The sequence below is a fragment of the Salmo salar genome, chromosome ssa12, assembly GCF_905237065.1.
Source record: "Salmo salar chromosome ssa12, Ssal_v3.1, whole genome shotgun sequence".
Classification (NCBI taxonomy): Eukaryota; Metazoa; Chordata; class Actinopteri; order Salmoniformes; family Salmonidae; genus Salmo; species Salmo salar.
In genome coordinates this window covers 46,261,633-46,276,063 of record NC_059453.1, presented here as the reverse complement: position 1 = coordinate 46,276,063, position 14,431 = coordinate 46,261,633, and the positions used below count along the sequence as shown (strand labels likewise).

At 41.9% G+C, this 14,431-nt stretch overlaps 1 protein-coding gene across 7 annotated transcripts in view; it reads right to left on the bottom strand.

The window, feature by feature from the left end:
* Window positions 1-13,658, bottom strand: part of LOC106565273 (ral GTPase-activating protein subunit beta) — a 95,161-nt gene extending 81,503 nt beyond the window's left edge. For 6 of the 7 annotated variants that reach the window (XR_001319639.2, XM_014132192.2, XM_014132194.2 and 3 more), the window contains exons 1-2: window positions 13,495-13,658; window positions 5,253-5,466 (exon numbers count right to left, since the gene is read on the bottom strand). Coding sequence is in view for 6 of the 7 variants with exons in the window: in XM_014132192.2 (XP_013987667.2) it covers window positions 5,253-5,429 (177 nt within the window). In the remaining variant the exon portion in view is untranslated. Of the gene's footprint in view, window positions 1-5,252; window positions 5,467-13,306 lie in introns of all 7 variants that reach the window. The other variant, XM_014132193.2, reaches the window with a different exon arrangement.
* Window positions 13,659-14,431: the final 773 nt, after the last annotated feature.

Sequence of the window (14,431 nt, the reverse complement as noted above, 5' to 3'; positions counted from 1 at the left end):
TTTGAGTCAAATTGGAGGTGTACCTGTGGATGCATTTCAAGGCCTACCTTCAAACTCAATATCTCTACGCTTGACATCATGGGAAAATCAAAAGAAATCAGCCAAGACCTCAGAAAAAAATTTTGTAGACCTCCACAAGTCTGATTCATCATTGGGAGCAATTTCCAAATGCCTGAAGGTACCACGTTCATCTGTACAAACACCATGGGACCATGCAGCCGTCATACCGCTCAGGAAGGAGACACGTTCTGTCTTCTAGAGATGAACGTACTTGGTGCGAAAGATGCACATCAATCCCAGAACAGCAGCAAAAGGCCTTGTAAAGATGCTGGAGGAAACAGGTACAAAAGTACCTATATCAACATAACCTGAAAGGCCACTCAGCAAGGAATAAACCACTGCTCCAAAACCGCCATAAAAAAATTCAGACTACGGTTTGCAACTGCACATGGGAACAATGACTGAACTTTTTGGAGAAATGTCCTCTGGTCTGATGAAACAAAAATAGAACTGTTTGGCCATAATGACCATCGTTATGTTTGGAGGAAAAAGGGGGATGCTTGCAAGCCGAAGAACACCATCCCAACCGTGAAGCACGGGGATAGCAGCATCCTGATGTGAGGGTGCTTTGCTGCAGGAGGGACTGGTGCACTTCACAAAATAGATGGCATCATGAGGGAGGAAAATTATGTGGATATATTGAAGCAACATCAAGACATCAGTCAGGAAGGTAAAGCTTGGTCGCAAATGGGTCTTCCAAATAGACAATGACCCTAAGCATACTTCCAAAGTTGTGGGAAAATGGCTTAACCTGTTTGGGATAGGGGGCAGTATTTTCACGGCCGGATAAAAAACGTACCCGATTTAATCTGGTTATTACTCCTGCCCAGAAACTAGAATATGCATCTAATTAGTAGATTTTGATAGAAAACACCCTAAAGTTTCTAAAACTGTTTGAATGGTGTCTGTGAGTATAACAGAACTCATATGGCAGGCCAAAACCTGAGAAGATTCTATATGGGAAGTGCCCTGTCTGACCATTTCTTGGCCTTCTGTAGCTTCTATCGAAAATACAGGATCTCTGCTGTAACGTGACATTTTCTAAGGCTTTCATTTGTTCTCAGAAGGTGCCAGAACGTTGAATGATGACACTGCAGTCTCTGGGCGAAAAACAGTAAGGGTTTTGGAGAGTGGTACTTCTGAGAACAATGACACTGGCGCACGCGTGCATGTGACGACTCCATTTTCTTCTTTCAGTGTTTGAATGGATACAACGTCTCCCGGTTGGAATATTATCGCCATTTTACGAGAAAAATCGCATAAAAATTGATTTTAAACAGCGTTTGACATGCTTCGAAATACAGTAATGGAATATTTTTAATTTTTTTGTCACGAAACGCGCCGACGCATCACCCTTCGGATAGTGATTTGAACGTACGAACAAAACGGAGCTATTTGGATATAACTATGGATTATTTGGAACCAAAACAACATTGGGTGTTTAAGTAGAAGTCCTGGGAGTGCATTCTGATGAAGAACAGCAAAGGTAATCCAATTTTTCTTATAGTAAATCTGAGTTTGGTGAGTGCCAAACTTGGTGGGTGTCAAAATAGCTAGCCATGATGGCCGGGCTATCCACTCAGAATATTGCAAAATGTGCTTTCACCGAAAAGCTATTTTAAAATCGGACACCGCGATTGCATAAAGGAGTTCTGTATCTATAATTCTTAAAATAATTGTTATGTTTTTTGTCAACGTTTATCGTGAGTAATTTAGTAAATTCACCGGAAGTTTTCGGTGGGTATGCTAGTTCTGAACAAAACATGCTAATGTAAAAAGCTGGTTTTTGATATAAATATGAACTTGATTGAACAAAACATGCATGTATTGTATAACAATGTCCTAGGAGTGTCATCTGATGAAGATCATCAAAGGTTAGTGCTGCATTTAGCTGTGGTTTTGGTTTTTGTGACATATATGCTTGCTTGAAAAATGGGTGTGTGATTATTTCTGGCTGGGTACTCTGACATAATCTAATGTTTTGCTTTCGTTGTAAAGCCTTTTTGAAATCGGACAATGTGGTTAGATAAAGGAGAGTCTTGTCTTTAAAATGGTGTAAAATAGTCATATGTTTGAGAAATTGAAGTTTTTGCATTTTTGAGGTATTTGTAATTCGCGCCACTCTATACCATTGGATATTGGAGAGGCGTTCCGCTAGCGGAACATCTGTCCCTAACAGGTTTTAAGGACAACAAAGTCAAGGTATTGGAGTGGCCATCACAAAGCCCTGACCTCAATCCCATAGAAAATTTGTGGGCAGAACTGAAAAAGCGTGTGCGAGCAAGAAGGCCTACAAACCTGACTCAGTTACACCAGCTCTGTCAGGAGGAATGGGCCAAAATTCACCCAACTTATTGTGGGAAGCTTGTGGAAGGCTATACAAAACATTTGACCCAAGTTAAAGAATTTAAAGGCAATGCTACCAAATACTAATTGAATTTATGTAAACTTCTGACCCACTGGGAATGTGATGAAAAATCAAATCTGAAATAAATTAGTCTCTACTATTATTCTAACATTTCACATTCTTAAAATAAAGTGGTGATCCTAACTGACCTAAGACATGGAATTTTTACTCATATTAAATGTCAGGAATTGTGAAAAACTGATTTCAAATGTATTTGGCTAAGGTGTATGTAAACTTCCGACTTCAACTGTGTGTGTGTGTGTGTATATATATATATAAATAAATAAATAAATAACCGGTCAAAAGTTTTAGAACACTTACTCATTCAAGAGTTTTTCTGTATTTTTATTATTTATTATTTATTTATTTATTATTATTTATTTTATTTTCAAAACTATTAAATAACACATATGGAATTCTGTAGTAACAAAGTGTTAAACAAATCAAAATATAATTGTATATTCTTCAAAATAGCCACCCTTTGCCTTGATAACAGCTTTGTACACTCTTGGCAACCAGCTTCAACCACTACTCATGAGATAGTCACCTGGAATGCATTTCAATTAACAGGTGGGCCTTTTTAAGTTCATTTGTGGAATTTCTTTCCTTCTTAATGCGTTTGATCCAACTGGGTTGTGTCAAGGTATGGGTGGTATACAGAAGATGGGGCTATTTGGTAAAAGACCAAGTCCATATTATGCAGGAACAGCTCAAATAAGCAAAGAGAAACGACTGTCAATCATTACATTAAGACATGAAGGTCAGTCAATACAGAACATTAAGAATGTTTAACGTTTCTTCAAGTGCAGTCACAAAAATCATCAAGCCCTATGATGAAACTGGCTCTCATGAGGACCACCACAGGTAAGGAAGAGCCAGAGTTACCTCTGCTGCAGAGGAGAAGTTTATTAGAGTTACCTCAGAAATTGCAGCCAAAATAAATGCTTCAGAGTTCAAGTAACAGACATCTCAATATCAACTGTTCAGAGGAGACTGTGTGAATCAGGCCTTCATGGTCGAATTGCTGTAAGAAACCACTACAAAAAAGGACACCAATAAGAAGAGACTTGCTTGGCCAAGAAACATGAGCAATGGACATTAGACCAGGGGAAATCTGTCCTTTGGTCTGATGAGTCCAAATTTGAGATTTTTGGTTACGAACGCCGTGTCTTTGTGAGGTGCAGAGTAGGTGAACGGATGATCTCCGCATGTGTGGTTCCCACCGTGAAGCATGGAGGAGGTGTGATGGTGACACCATCAGACTTATTTAGAATTCACGATACACCTAACCAGCATGGCTACCACAGCATTCTGTAGCGATGCACCATCCCATCTGGTTTGCACTTAGAGGGACTATCATTTGTTTTTCACCAGGACAATGATCCAAAACACACCTCCAGGCTGTATGAAGGATATTTGATCAAGGGGAGAGATGGAGTGCTGCATCAGATGACCTGGACTCCACAATCACCAGACCTCAACCCAATTAAGATGGTTTGGGATGAGTTGGAGTGCAGAGTGAGGAAAAGCAGCAAACAAGTGCTCAGCATGTGGGAACTCTTTCAAGACTGTTGGAAAAGCATTCCAGGTAAAGCTGATTGAGAGAATGCAAAGAATGTGCAAAGCTGTCATCAAGGCAAAGGGTGGCTATATATTTTTTATTTGTTTAACACTTTTTTGGTATCTACATTCCATGTGTTATTTCATAGTTTATGCCTTCACTATTATTGTACAATGTAGAAAATAGTCAAAATAAAAACCCTTGAATGAGTATGTGTCAACTTTTGACTGGTACTATATAAATAAGTGCATGACAAGAGACTTATCTGGCAAACTAAAATTAGCAGGAAAGAGAAGGGGCTTAAGGCCATGCGTACCTTCTTTGGCAGATGGCTTACATTTTCCTTCGTCTATTACAAACAAGCCTGATCTGGCTACTGAGATTGGACTGGGCTCAAAGAGACGTTTTCCACTGGGGTTGAGAAACACTCACTATAAAGCCGCAGGGGTCGAATGCCCCGGGGGTATACTCAGGAAATCCTGTTATGTTATCAAGCAAGCCCAGAGGCCTGGGGTTATCTGAGCTACAAGGCAAACATGATGGGGAAGTGAGCAGCACATTTTCCACAGACAAAAATGCTATTTTTCACCCAGCAGCAATCAGAGAGAAGAGATTTGAAAACACAACAAAATTTAGAGAGGGAGGTGGTGGTGTGTTTTTCAATCAAGCACAGTAGAAAAAATATATAATATTTCAATTTCCAGGATGTAGCCTTAGTCCAAATGTGCAGGTGACCATTCAGCCTCTTTGGTTTTCTAAAAATAAGGGACTGACAAAGCCTAGCCTATGAAAGGTGTGTTGGATGTATCATGTAGCCTATGTTTTTGAGGAAATAGGCAGAACAATGTCAGAAGAACTTGGAGCTAAAGAGGGAAGAAACCTTTCAATTATACTTTTCAATTCTAATGAGTGGCAATGAAGTGGAGCTTGACATTAGTATACCCTCCCCATACCTACAGCAAAGAATCAAGTAGGCCTAGTTGGGTAACTACCCTAGAAATCCAACATTCCAACTTCACTTTCAACTGACAGCTGTAGCTAGCTTATTCCCCTTGAGCGTAAAATGCAAGTTCGAATGTTGGGGTTCTAGGGTAGTTCCCCTAGATGGCCCAAGTCAAAAAAAAAAAAAGTCTTCACCCGTATGGCATACACATGCATCTACATACACATCTGATTCAGCCATGCAAAATAATCTGGGTTGTTTTCAGCACACAGTCTGCCTACCTCTTTGTCGGTCTTGAGCAGGCTATCGGTGGACGGGGTGCCCAGGGTCACCCCCAGAGGTCTAACCACTGCATTGGCCACGTCGCGTCCCACCAGCGGAGGGTACGAGTGAAGGACACTCAGGTGGCCTAGGTCGCTCTGCACCACCAGGTGCAGAGACCTCCATTCCGAATACATGGTGGTGGCTTTTGCTTCTACTGGGTCCAATTGTTACCTGTGTGTACAGAGGAGTGGAGTCAGCATATGCGTAAACAAAGTGGCCTCAGAGCTAGCCTGAAGTAGACTTATTCAAGCAACAACAAATGCCCATTACATATAAGGTGAACCCTGATGTTTGATATTCCCATAAGTTCATATTCAGTTTGACCTTTTCATGTAGCTTCAAAAGTACAAATATGTCAAAGGCAAACTGTGTGAAAAGGCACATTTGAAGTAGACCCACGCTGTGAATACGACATTGAACAGAGAGAGGCTTGACGTGTTATCGCCAGAATTATCTAAAAGGAATGCTAATATTAACAAAAAGGGCTACACTGAGAGTGCCAAATGCACTTTGCAAGTGCCAAATAGTGGACTGGACACAGATACTGTTCAGGTGCACAACAGTAAAAGGTCATCTTGAAAAGCATAGAAGACGTGCACAGCAATAACTTAGTGCAATAATTTAGTGCACAGTTCTTTCTAGAGATAAGTTAGCTAGCTAGCTGAGCCTAAAAACAAAATAGAAGTAACATATTAGCTAGCCAGCCAAGTTGCCTAAAGATGTTTTGACTCAAGGTTAGGCAACACTAAACAGAAATACAAATGCAACAATTTCTAAGATTTTACTGAGTTGCACAGTTCATAGAAGGAAATCAGTCAATTTAAATAAATTCATTAGGCTCTAATCTATGATTTCACATGACTGGGCAGGGAGCCAGCCCCCCAGGGCGGATGTGAGGCCGGTTGGACATACTGACAAATTCCCTAAAACAACATTGGCTTATGGTAGAGAAATTAACATTCAATTCTCTGGCAACAGCTCTGTTGGATATTCCTGCAATTCAGCATGCCAATTGCGCACTACCTCAAAATTAGAGACATCTGTGGCATTGTGTTGTGTGACCTTTTAATGTTGCCAGCACAAGGTACATCTGTGTAATGATCGTGCTGTTTAAATCAGTTTATTGATAGACCTTCCACCTGAGAGGTGTGGCATATCTTGGCAAAGGAGAAATGCTCACTAACAGGGATGTAAACAACTTTGTGCATAGTGAAATTATTCAGACCCCTTGACTTATTCCACATTTTGTTACGTTACAGCATTATTCTAAAACGGATTAAAAAAAAAATCCCCCTCAATCTTCACACAATACCCCATAATGACAAAGTGAAAACAGGTTTAAGAAAACGTTGCACACTTATAAAACTGTTTAAAAGAGAAATAACTTATTTACATAAGTATTCAGACCCTTTGCTATGAGACTTGAAATTGAGCACAGGTGCATCCTGTTTCCATTGATCATCCTTGAGATGTTTCTACAACTGGATTCCAGTCCACCTGTGGACAATTCAATTGACTGGACTTGATTTGAAAAAGGCACACACCTATCTATATAAGGTCCCATAGAGCATATAAGAGCAAAAATAAAGCCAAGACGTTGAAGGAATTGTTCATAGAGCTCCGAGACAGGATTGTGTTGAGGCACAGATCTGGGGAAGGGTACCAAAAGAATTCTGCAGCATTGAAGGTCCAAGAACATAGCGGCCTCCATCATTCTTAAATGGAAGTAGTTTGTAACCACCAAGACTCTTCCTAGAGTTGGCCACCCAGCCAAACTGAGCAATCAGGGGAGAAAGGAGGTGACCAAGAACTGACAGAGATCCAGAGTTCCCCTGCGGAGATGGGAGAACCTTCCAGAAGGACAACCATCTCTACAGCACTCCACCAATCAGGGCTTTATGGTAGAGTGGACAAATGGAAGAAAAAAATACACATGACAGCCCGCTTGGAGTTTGCCAAAAGGCACGTAAAGACTCAGACCATGAGAAACAAGATTCTCTGGTCTGATGAAACCAAGATTGAACTCTTTGGCATGAATGCCAAGCATCACATCTAGAGGAAACCTGGCACCATCCCTACGGTGAAGCATGGTGGTGACAGCATCATGCTGTGGGGATGTTTTTCAGTGGCAGGGACTGTGAGACTAGTCAGGATCGAGGGAAGGATGAACAGAGCAAAGTACAGAAATCCTTGATAAAAGCCTGCTCCAGAGCACTCACTACCTCAGACTGGGGCGAAGGTTCACCTTCCAACAGGACAACGACCCGAAGTAGACAGCCAAGACAGCACTGGAGTGGCTTCGGGACAAGTCTCTGAATGGCCCAGCCAGAGCCCGGACTTGAACCCAATCTAACATCTCTGGAGAGACCTGAAAATAGCTGTGCAGTGACGCTGCTCCCCATCCAACCTGAGAGCTTGAGAGGATCTGCAGAGAAGAATGGGACAAACTCCCCAATTACAGTTGTGCAAAGCTTGTAGCATCATACCCAAGAAGACTTGAGGCTGTAATCACTGCCAAAGGTGATTCAACATAGTACTGAGAGTAAAAGGGCTGAAAACGTATGTAAATGTAATATTTCAGTTCATTTTTTGGAAATAATTTGGAAACATAAAAAAGAACATGCAGCTAGATATTTACATTTACATTTAAGTCATTTAGCAGACGCTCTTATCCAGAGCGACTTACAAAATGGTGCATTCACCTTATGATATCCAGTGGAACAACCACTTTACAATAGTGCATCTAAATCTTTTAAGGGGGGGGGGGGTTAGAAGGATTACTTTATCCTATCCTAGGTATTCCTTAAAGAGGTGGGGTTTCAGGTGTCTCCGGAAGGTGGTGATTGACTCCGCTGTCCTGGCGTCGTGAGGGAGCTTGTTCCACCATTGGGGTGCCAGAGCAGCGAACAGTTTTGACTGGGCTGAGCGGGAACTGTGCTTCCTCAGAGGTAGGGGGGCCAGCAGGCCAGTGGTGGATGAACGCAGTGCCCTTGTTTGGGTGTAGGGCCTGATCAGAGCCTGAAGGTATGGAGGTGCCGTTCCCTTCACAGCTCCGTAGGCAATCACCATGGTCTTGTAGATATACCTACTTACATTTTGGAAGCAAATAGATTAGACAATCTTTTAACTAAAAGCAATTGTAAACAGAAGATACTATTAACGTAAATATTGGCAGACACGAGAGGTATGTGGCAGGGTCTACAGTCAATCACGGACTACAAAAGGAAAACCAGCCCCGTCGCGGACTACGATGTCTTGCTCCGAGACAAACTAAACAAGTGCTTCGCTCGCTTTGAGGACAACACAGTGTCACTGACACGGCCCGCTACCAAAACCTGCGGGCTCTCCTTCACTGCAGCCAACGTGAGTAAAATATTTAAACGTGTTAACCCTCGCAAGGCTGCCAGCCCAGACGGCATCCCCAGCCGCGTCCTCAGAGCATGCGCAGACCAGCTGGCTGGTGTGTTTACGGACATAGTCAACCAATCCTTATCCCAGTCTGCTGATCCCACATGATTCAAGAGGGCCACCATTGTTCCTATTCCCAAGAAAGCGAAGGTAACTGAGCTAAATGACTATCACCCTGTAGCACTCACTTCCGTCATCATGAAGTGCTTTGAGAGACTAGTTAAAGACCATATCACCTCCACCCAACCTGACACCCTAGACCCACTCCAATTTGTTTACCGCCCCAGTAGGTCCACCGACGATGCAATCGCAATCACACTGCCCTAACCCATCGAGACAAGAGGTATACCTATGTAAGAATGCTATTCATCGACTACAGCTCAGCATTTAACACCATAGTACCCTCCAAACTGGTCATTAAGCTCAAGACCCTGGGTCTCGACCCCGCCCTGTGCAACTGGGTCCTGGACTTCCTGACGGGCCGCCCCCAGGTGGTGAGTGTAGGTAACAACTACAGGTTGACCGATTCATCAGAATGGCCGATTAATTAGGGCCAATTTCAAGTTTTCATAACAATCGGTAATCGGTATTTTTGGCCACCGATTTGCAGATTTTTTTTTTTTTTTTTGTAGATTTAACTAGGCAAGTTAGATTAAGAACACATTCTTATTTTCAATGACGGCCTAGGAACGGGGGTTAACTGCCTTGTTCAGGTGGGATTCGTTTATGCAACCTTCTGGTTACTAGTACAATGCTCTAACCACCTGCCTTACATTGCACTCCACGAGGAGCCTGCATGGCAGGCTGACTACCTGTTACGCGAGGGCAGCAAGAAGCCAAGGTAAGTTGCTAGCTAGCATTAAACTTATCTTATAAAAAAAACTATCAATCTTAACATAATCACTAGTTAACTACACATGGTTGATGATATTACTAGTTTATCTAACGTGTCCTGCGTTGCATATAATTGATGCGGTGTCTTTGTTAAAAAAGCACTGTCGTTGCACCAATGTACCTAACCATAAACATCAATGCCTTTCTTTAAAATCAATACACAAGTATATATTTTTAAACCTGCATATTTAGTTAATATTGCCTGCTAACATGAAATTGTGTCACTGCTCTTGCGTTCATTGTCTGGCTCGTTACGAACTAATTTGCCAGAATTTTACGTAATTATAACATACCATTGAAGGTTGTGCAATGTAACAGGAATATTTAGACTTAGGGATGCCACCCGTTAGATAAAATACGGACCGGTTCCGTATTTCACTGAAAGAAAAAAACGTTTTGTTTGAGCCCATATTAATGACCTAAGGCTCGTATTTCTGTGTGTTTATTATATTATAATTAAGTCTATGATTTGATAGAGCAGTCTGACTGAGCGGTGGTAGGCACCAGCAGGCTCGTAAGCATTCATTCAAACAGCATTTTCGTGCGTTTTGCCAGCAGCTCTTCGCAATGCATTGCGCTGTTTATGACTTCAAGCCTGTCAACTCCCAAGATTAGGCTGGTGTAACCGATGTGAAATGGCTAGCTAGTTAGCGGGTGCGCGCTAATAGCGTTTCAAACGTCACTCGCTCTGAGACTTGGAGTAGTTGTTCCCCTTGGTCTGCATGGGTAACGCTGCTTCGAGGGTGGCGGTTGTCGATGTGTTCCTGGTTTGAGCCCAGGTAGGAGCGAGGAGAGGGACGGAAGCTATACTGTTACACTGGCAATACTAAAGTGCCAATAAGAACATCCAATAGTCAAAAGGTATATGAAATACAAATCGTATAGAGAGAAATATTCCTATAATAACTACAACCTAAAACTTCTTACCTGGGAATATTGAAGACTCATGTTAAAAGGAACCACCAGCTTTCATATGTTCACATGTTCTGAGCAAGGCACTTAAACGTTAGCTTTCTTACATGGCACATATTGCACTTTTACTTTCTTCTCCAACACTTTTTTTTTTTGCATTATTTAAACCAAATTGAACATGTTTCATTATTTCTTTGAGGCTAAATTTATTTTATTGATGTATTATATTAAGTTAAAATAAAGTGTTCATTCAGTATTGTTGTAATTGTCATTATTACAATAAAATATAAAATAATAATAATAATTTAAAAAAAATAAAACAAAAAAGATTAAAAGAAATACATTTTACATAAAAAAAAATAACATTTATAAAAAATAATAAAAATTAAATTAAATATAAAAATCTGCTTTTTTTGGGTCCTCCAATAATCGGTATCGGCGTTGAAAAATCATAATCGGTCGACCTCTAGTAACAACATCTCCACCCCGCTGATCCTCAACACTGGGGCCCCACAAGGGTGCGTTCTCAGCCCTCTCCTGTACTCCCTGTTCACCCATGACTGCGTAGCCATGCACGCCTCCAACTCAATCATCAAGTTTGCAGACGACACTACAGTGGTAGGCTTGATTACCAACAACGATGAGACGGCCTACAGGGAGGAGGTGTGGGCCCTCGGAGTGTGGTGTCAGGAAAATAACCTCACACTCAATGTCAACAAAACAAAGGAGATGAACTTCAGGAAACCGCAGAGGGAGCAGCCCCCCACCCACATCGACGGGACAGCAGTGGAGAAGGTGGAAAGTTCCTCGGCGTACACATCACGGACAAACTGAAATGGTCCACCAACACAGACAGCGTGGTGGAGAAGGCGCTGCCTCAGGAGGCTGAAGAAATTTGGCTTGTCACCAAAAACACTCACAAACTTTTACACATGCACAATCGAGAGCATCCTGTCGGGCTGTTTCACAGCCTGGTACGCAACTGCTCCGCCCACAACCGCAAGGCTCTCCAGAGGGTAGTGAGGTCTGCACAACGCATCACCGGGGGCAAACTTCCTGCCCTCCAGGACACCTACACCACCCGATGTCACAGGAAGGCCAAAAAGATCAAGGAGACCAACCACCCGAGCCACTGCCTGTTCACCCCGCTATCATCCAGAAGGCGAGGTCAGTACAGGTGCATCAAAGCGGGGACCGAGAGACTGAAAAACAGCTTCTATCTCAAGGCCATCAGACTGTTAAACAGCCATCACTAACATTGAGTGGCTGCTGCCAACATACTGACTCATCTCTAGCCACTTTAATAATGAAAAAATTGATGTTTAAAGTGGCTAGTGATACATTTATTACAATGCTACTTTATAATGTTTACATACCCTACATTACTCATCTTATATACTGTACTCTATACCATCTACTGCATCTTGCCTATGCCGTTCGGCCATCGCTCATTCATATTTTGTTATGTACATATTCTTATTCATTCCTTTACACGTGTGTGTATAAGGTAGTTGTTGTGAAATTGTTAGGTTAGATATTACTGCATGGTCAGAACTAGAAGCACAAGCATTTCGCTACACTCACATTAAGATCTGCTCACCATGTGTATGTGACAAATACAATTATTTTATTTGAAGAATAAATGCAGATTAAATAATGCTGTCATGAAAAATTGTACACCCAATGTAGGCTACTGCCCATTTAAGAGCTAGAATTAATTTTGTACCCCATGTTGTGATTCTCACCAATTATGTAGTCTTCTCACACTATTCATACTCCACAATCTAATAAACAGTTTAGGAAGCTCTCTTAGCCTATAGGTGGTCCGTTGGTAGACCAAGGAGCTTGTGACGCCAGGGTTATGGGTTAATTTCCCACGGGGGATCAGTTCGAAACTGTAACACTCACTACTGTAAATCGCTCTGGATTAGTCTGCTAAATTACTAAAATGTTGTTTTTTTTTAAAACGTATAGATTACATATTGCAAACAAATAATCAGAACTAAAAACTCCACACGTTGACAATCGCTAATCAATATCCAAAAACAGCAGACATTTTTTTCTCCGAACCTGCACATCATCTTCTGTCTTGTGGCACCATCTAGTGCAGGGTTTCTCAATACAAGTTGATTGTTGCCCTAGCACTACACAGTTGATTTCAAATAATCAAAGCTTGATGATGAGTTGGTTATTTTGAATCAGCTGTGTAGTGCTAGAGCAAAAACTAAAACGTGTACCCAGGGGGGGGGCCTAGGACCGAGTTTGGGAAAACCCTGGTCTGGTGTGTGGTGCGGGATTGATGACAAGCGAACCTGGGGGACTTTGTGTTTCACAATGCCCCAAAAAGGGAACCGGATCGCGGAACTCAAGCGAACCGAACTCAGACCAACTTTCGGAATGGTCTCAGTTCGATTCGCTTCGGGGGCTCTTAATGGGTCTGAGTTCCGTTGCAGTGTTCACACTGAACAAAACATTAAGAGAACCGCACTGAGTTCACAAAATTTGAAAGGAATCAAATGTGAAAACACCCTTAACCCGAACTAAGGGGAGGGACCTACATGAATTTGTCTAATGGAAACTCGTTCTCTCTGCAAAACCCACATGTTTGGACTAATGATTAACGTTAGTTACACCCAAGTTAGCTAGCTGATGATATCTTCAACAGACGCGAGCTAGCTATGTCTTCAATGGTACCAATGCATTGGGACATTTAGCTAAGTAGCAAAATTTGCGTTATGGCATATAGCTAACACAGTCGAAAATGAACATAATGCATGGCTAGCTATAGGCAACTTACGCTGTCACAACCTGTACAACCAGCAAAGCGGGCTAGCAAGCAAGTTTCAGCCAGCGTTGTGAGAAGCAGTGTCTCACTGTTATTGAAGGCCGCACGGGCTAGCTGGAGCTAACGGTAGCTAGTTGGCTAAGCTAATGAAAACAATAACACAACAGATCAACCGCAGCTGGCTGTGTGTTGCTATTTACCTGTGTCGGAAGGAAATACTGTCATATCAACCGTCCGTTTTCAGAAAACTGTACACTATCGAGGATATTACAGAACCATCTTTGAAGCAAATTCACATCCAATGACAAGCATACATTCGACGTCAATCGTCGAATCGTCATCCGGTTGACGGCTAGCCTCAGTAGCTACTGGCAACTGAACATAGAGATAGATAGATAGAGTAATCATCATGGATAATACCCATTTTAGCATGAAAATTGCCATGGCGGGCTTCAACCATTTTAAAGTAGTCAACTGGGTGGGGATTCCTACGAGTTGGGAGCAGAGATAGTCTCAATGGCACTGCCCATGCTGTCAGAGACGCTATAATGCCACAGATACAAAGATACGTCCTCTATCTATTTCTATGCAACTGAACCAGAGATAGAATAAAAAGCGAGACATTTCACTGGCTCCTTTTTTCTGGTTCATATAGACAGATTATAGGATTCCATGTGTTTTGACTCATGTCATGTCTATGCTAATATGGCAAAACATTCCCTAGCTAGCTAACCAACAACGGTAACGATGTATTTGAGCGACAGCAAGTGCTCATTGTACAAATGTATTTATGTTTTCAATAAACATTTGGAAGCAAAATATAGTTTACATGTTGTCAACAATCTAAGCCAACCCTGTGTGTTTGAAGTACCCCTGACTGCAGTGGGCAGTTCGGGGCGGGGCTCAATGTGGGCGGAGTCACCAGTGTTTTATTTGTCCATCTGAGGTTTGACAGTCACACACTGAATACAAACACATACGTTTGTGCAAGACACACGCTGAATACAAACGCATTTCATTTTTGAAGATCGTAACAAATATTATACTAAGTGGTACCAGCACACTTTTTGCTTTATGCTATATTTGAGACAAGCTACTGATATTGTTGCAGTGAACAACAGACTTGTTATGTATGTC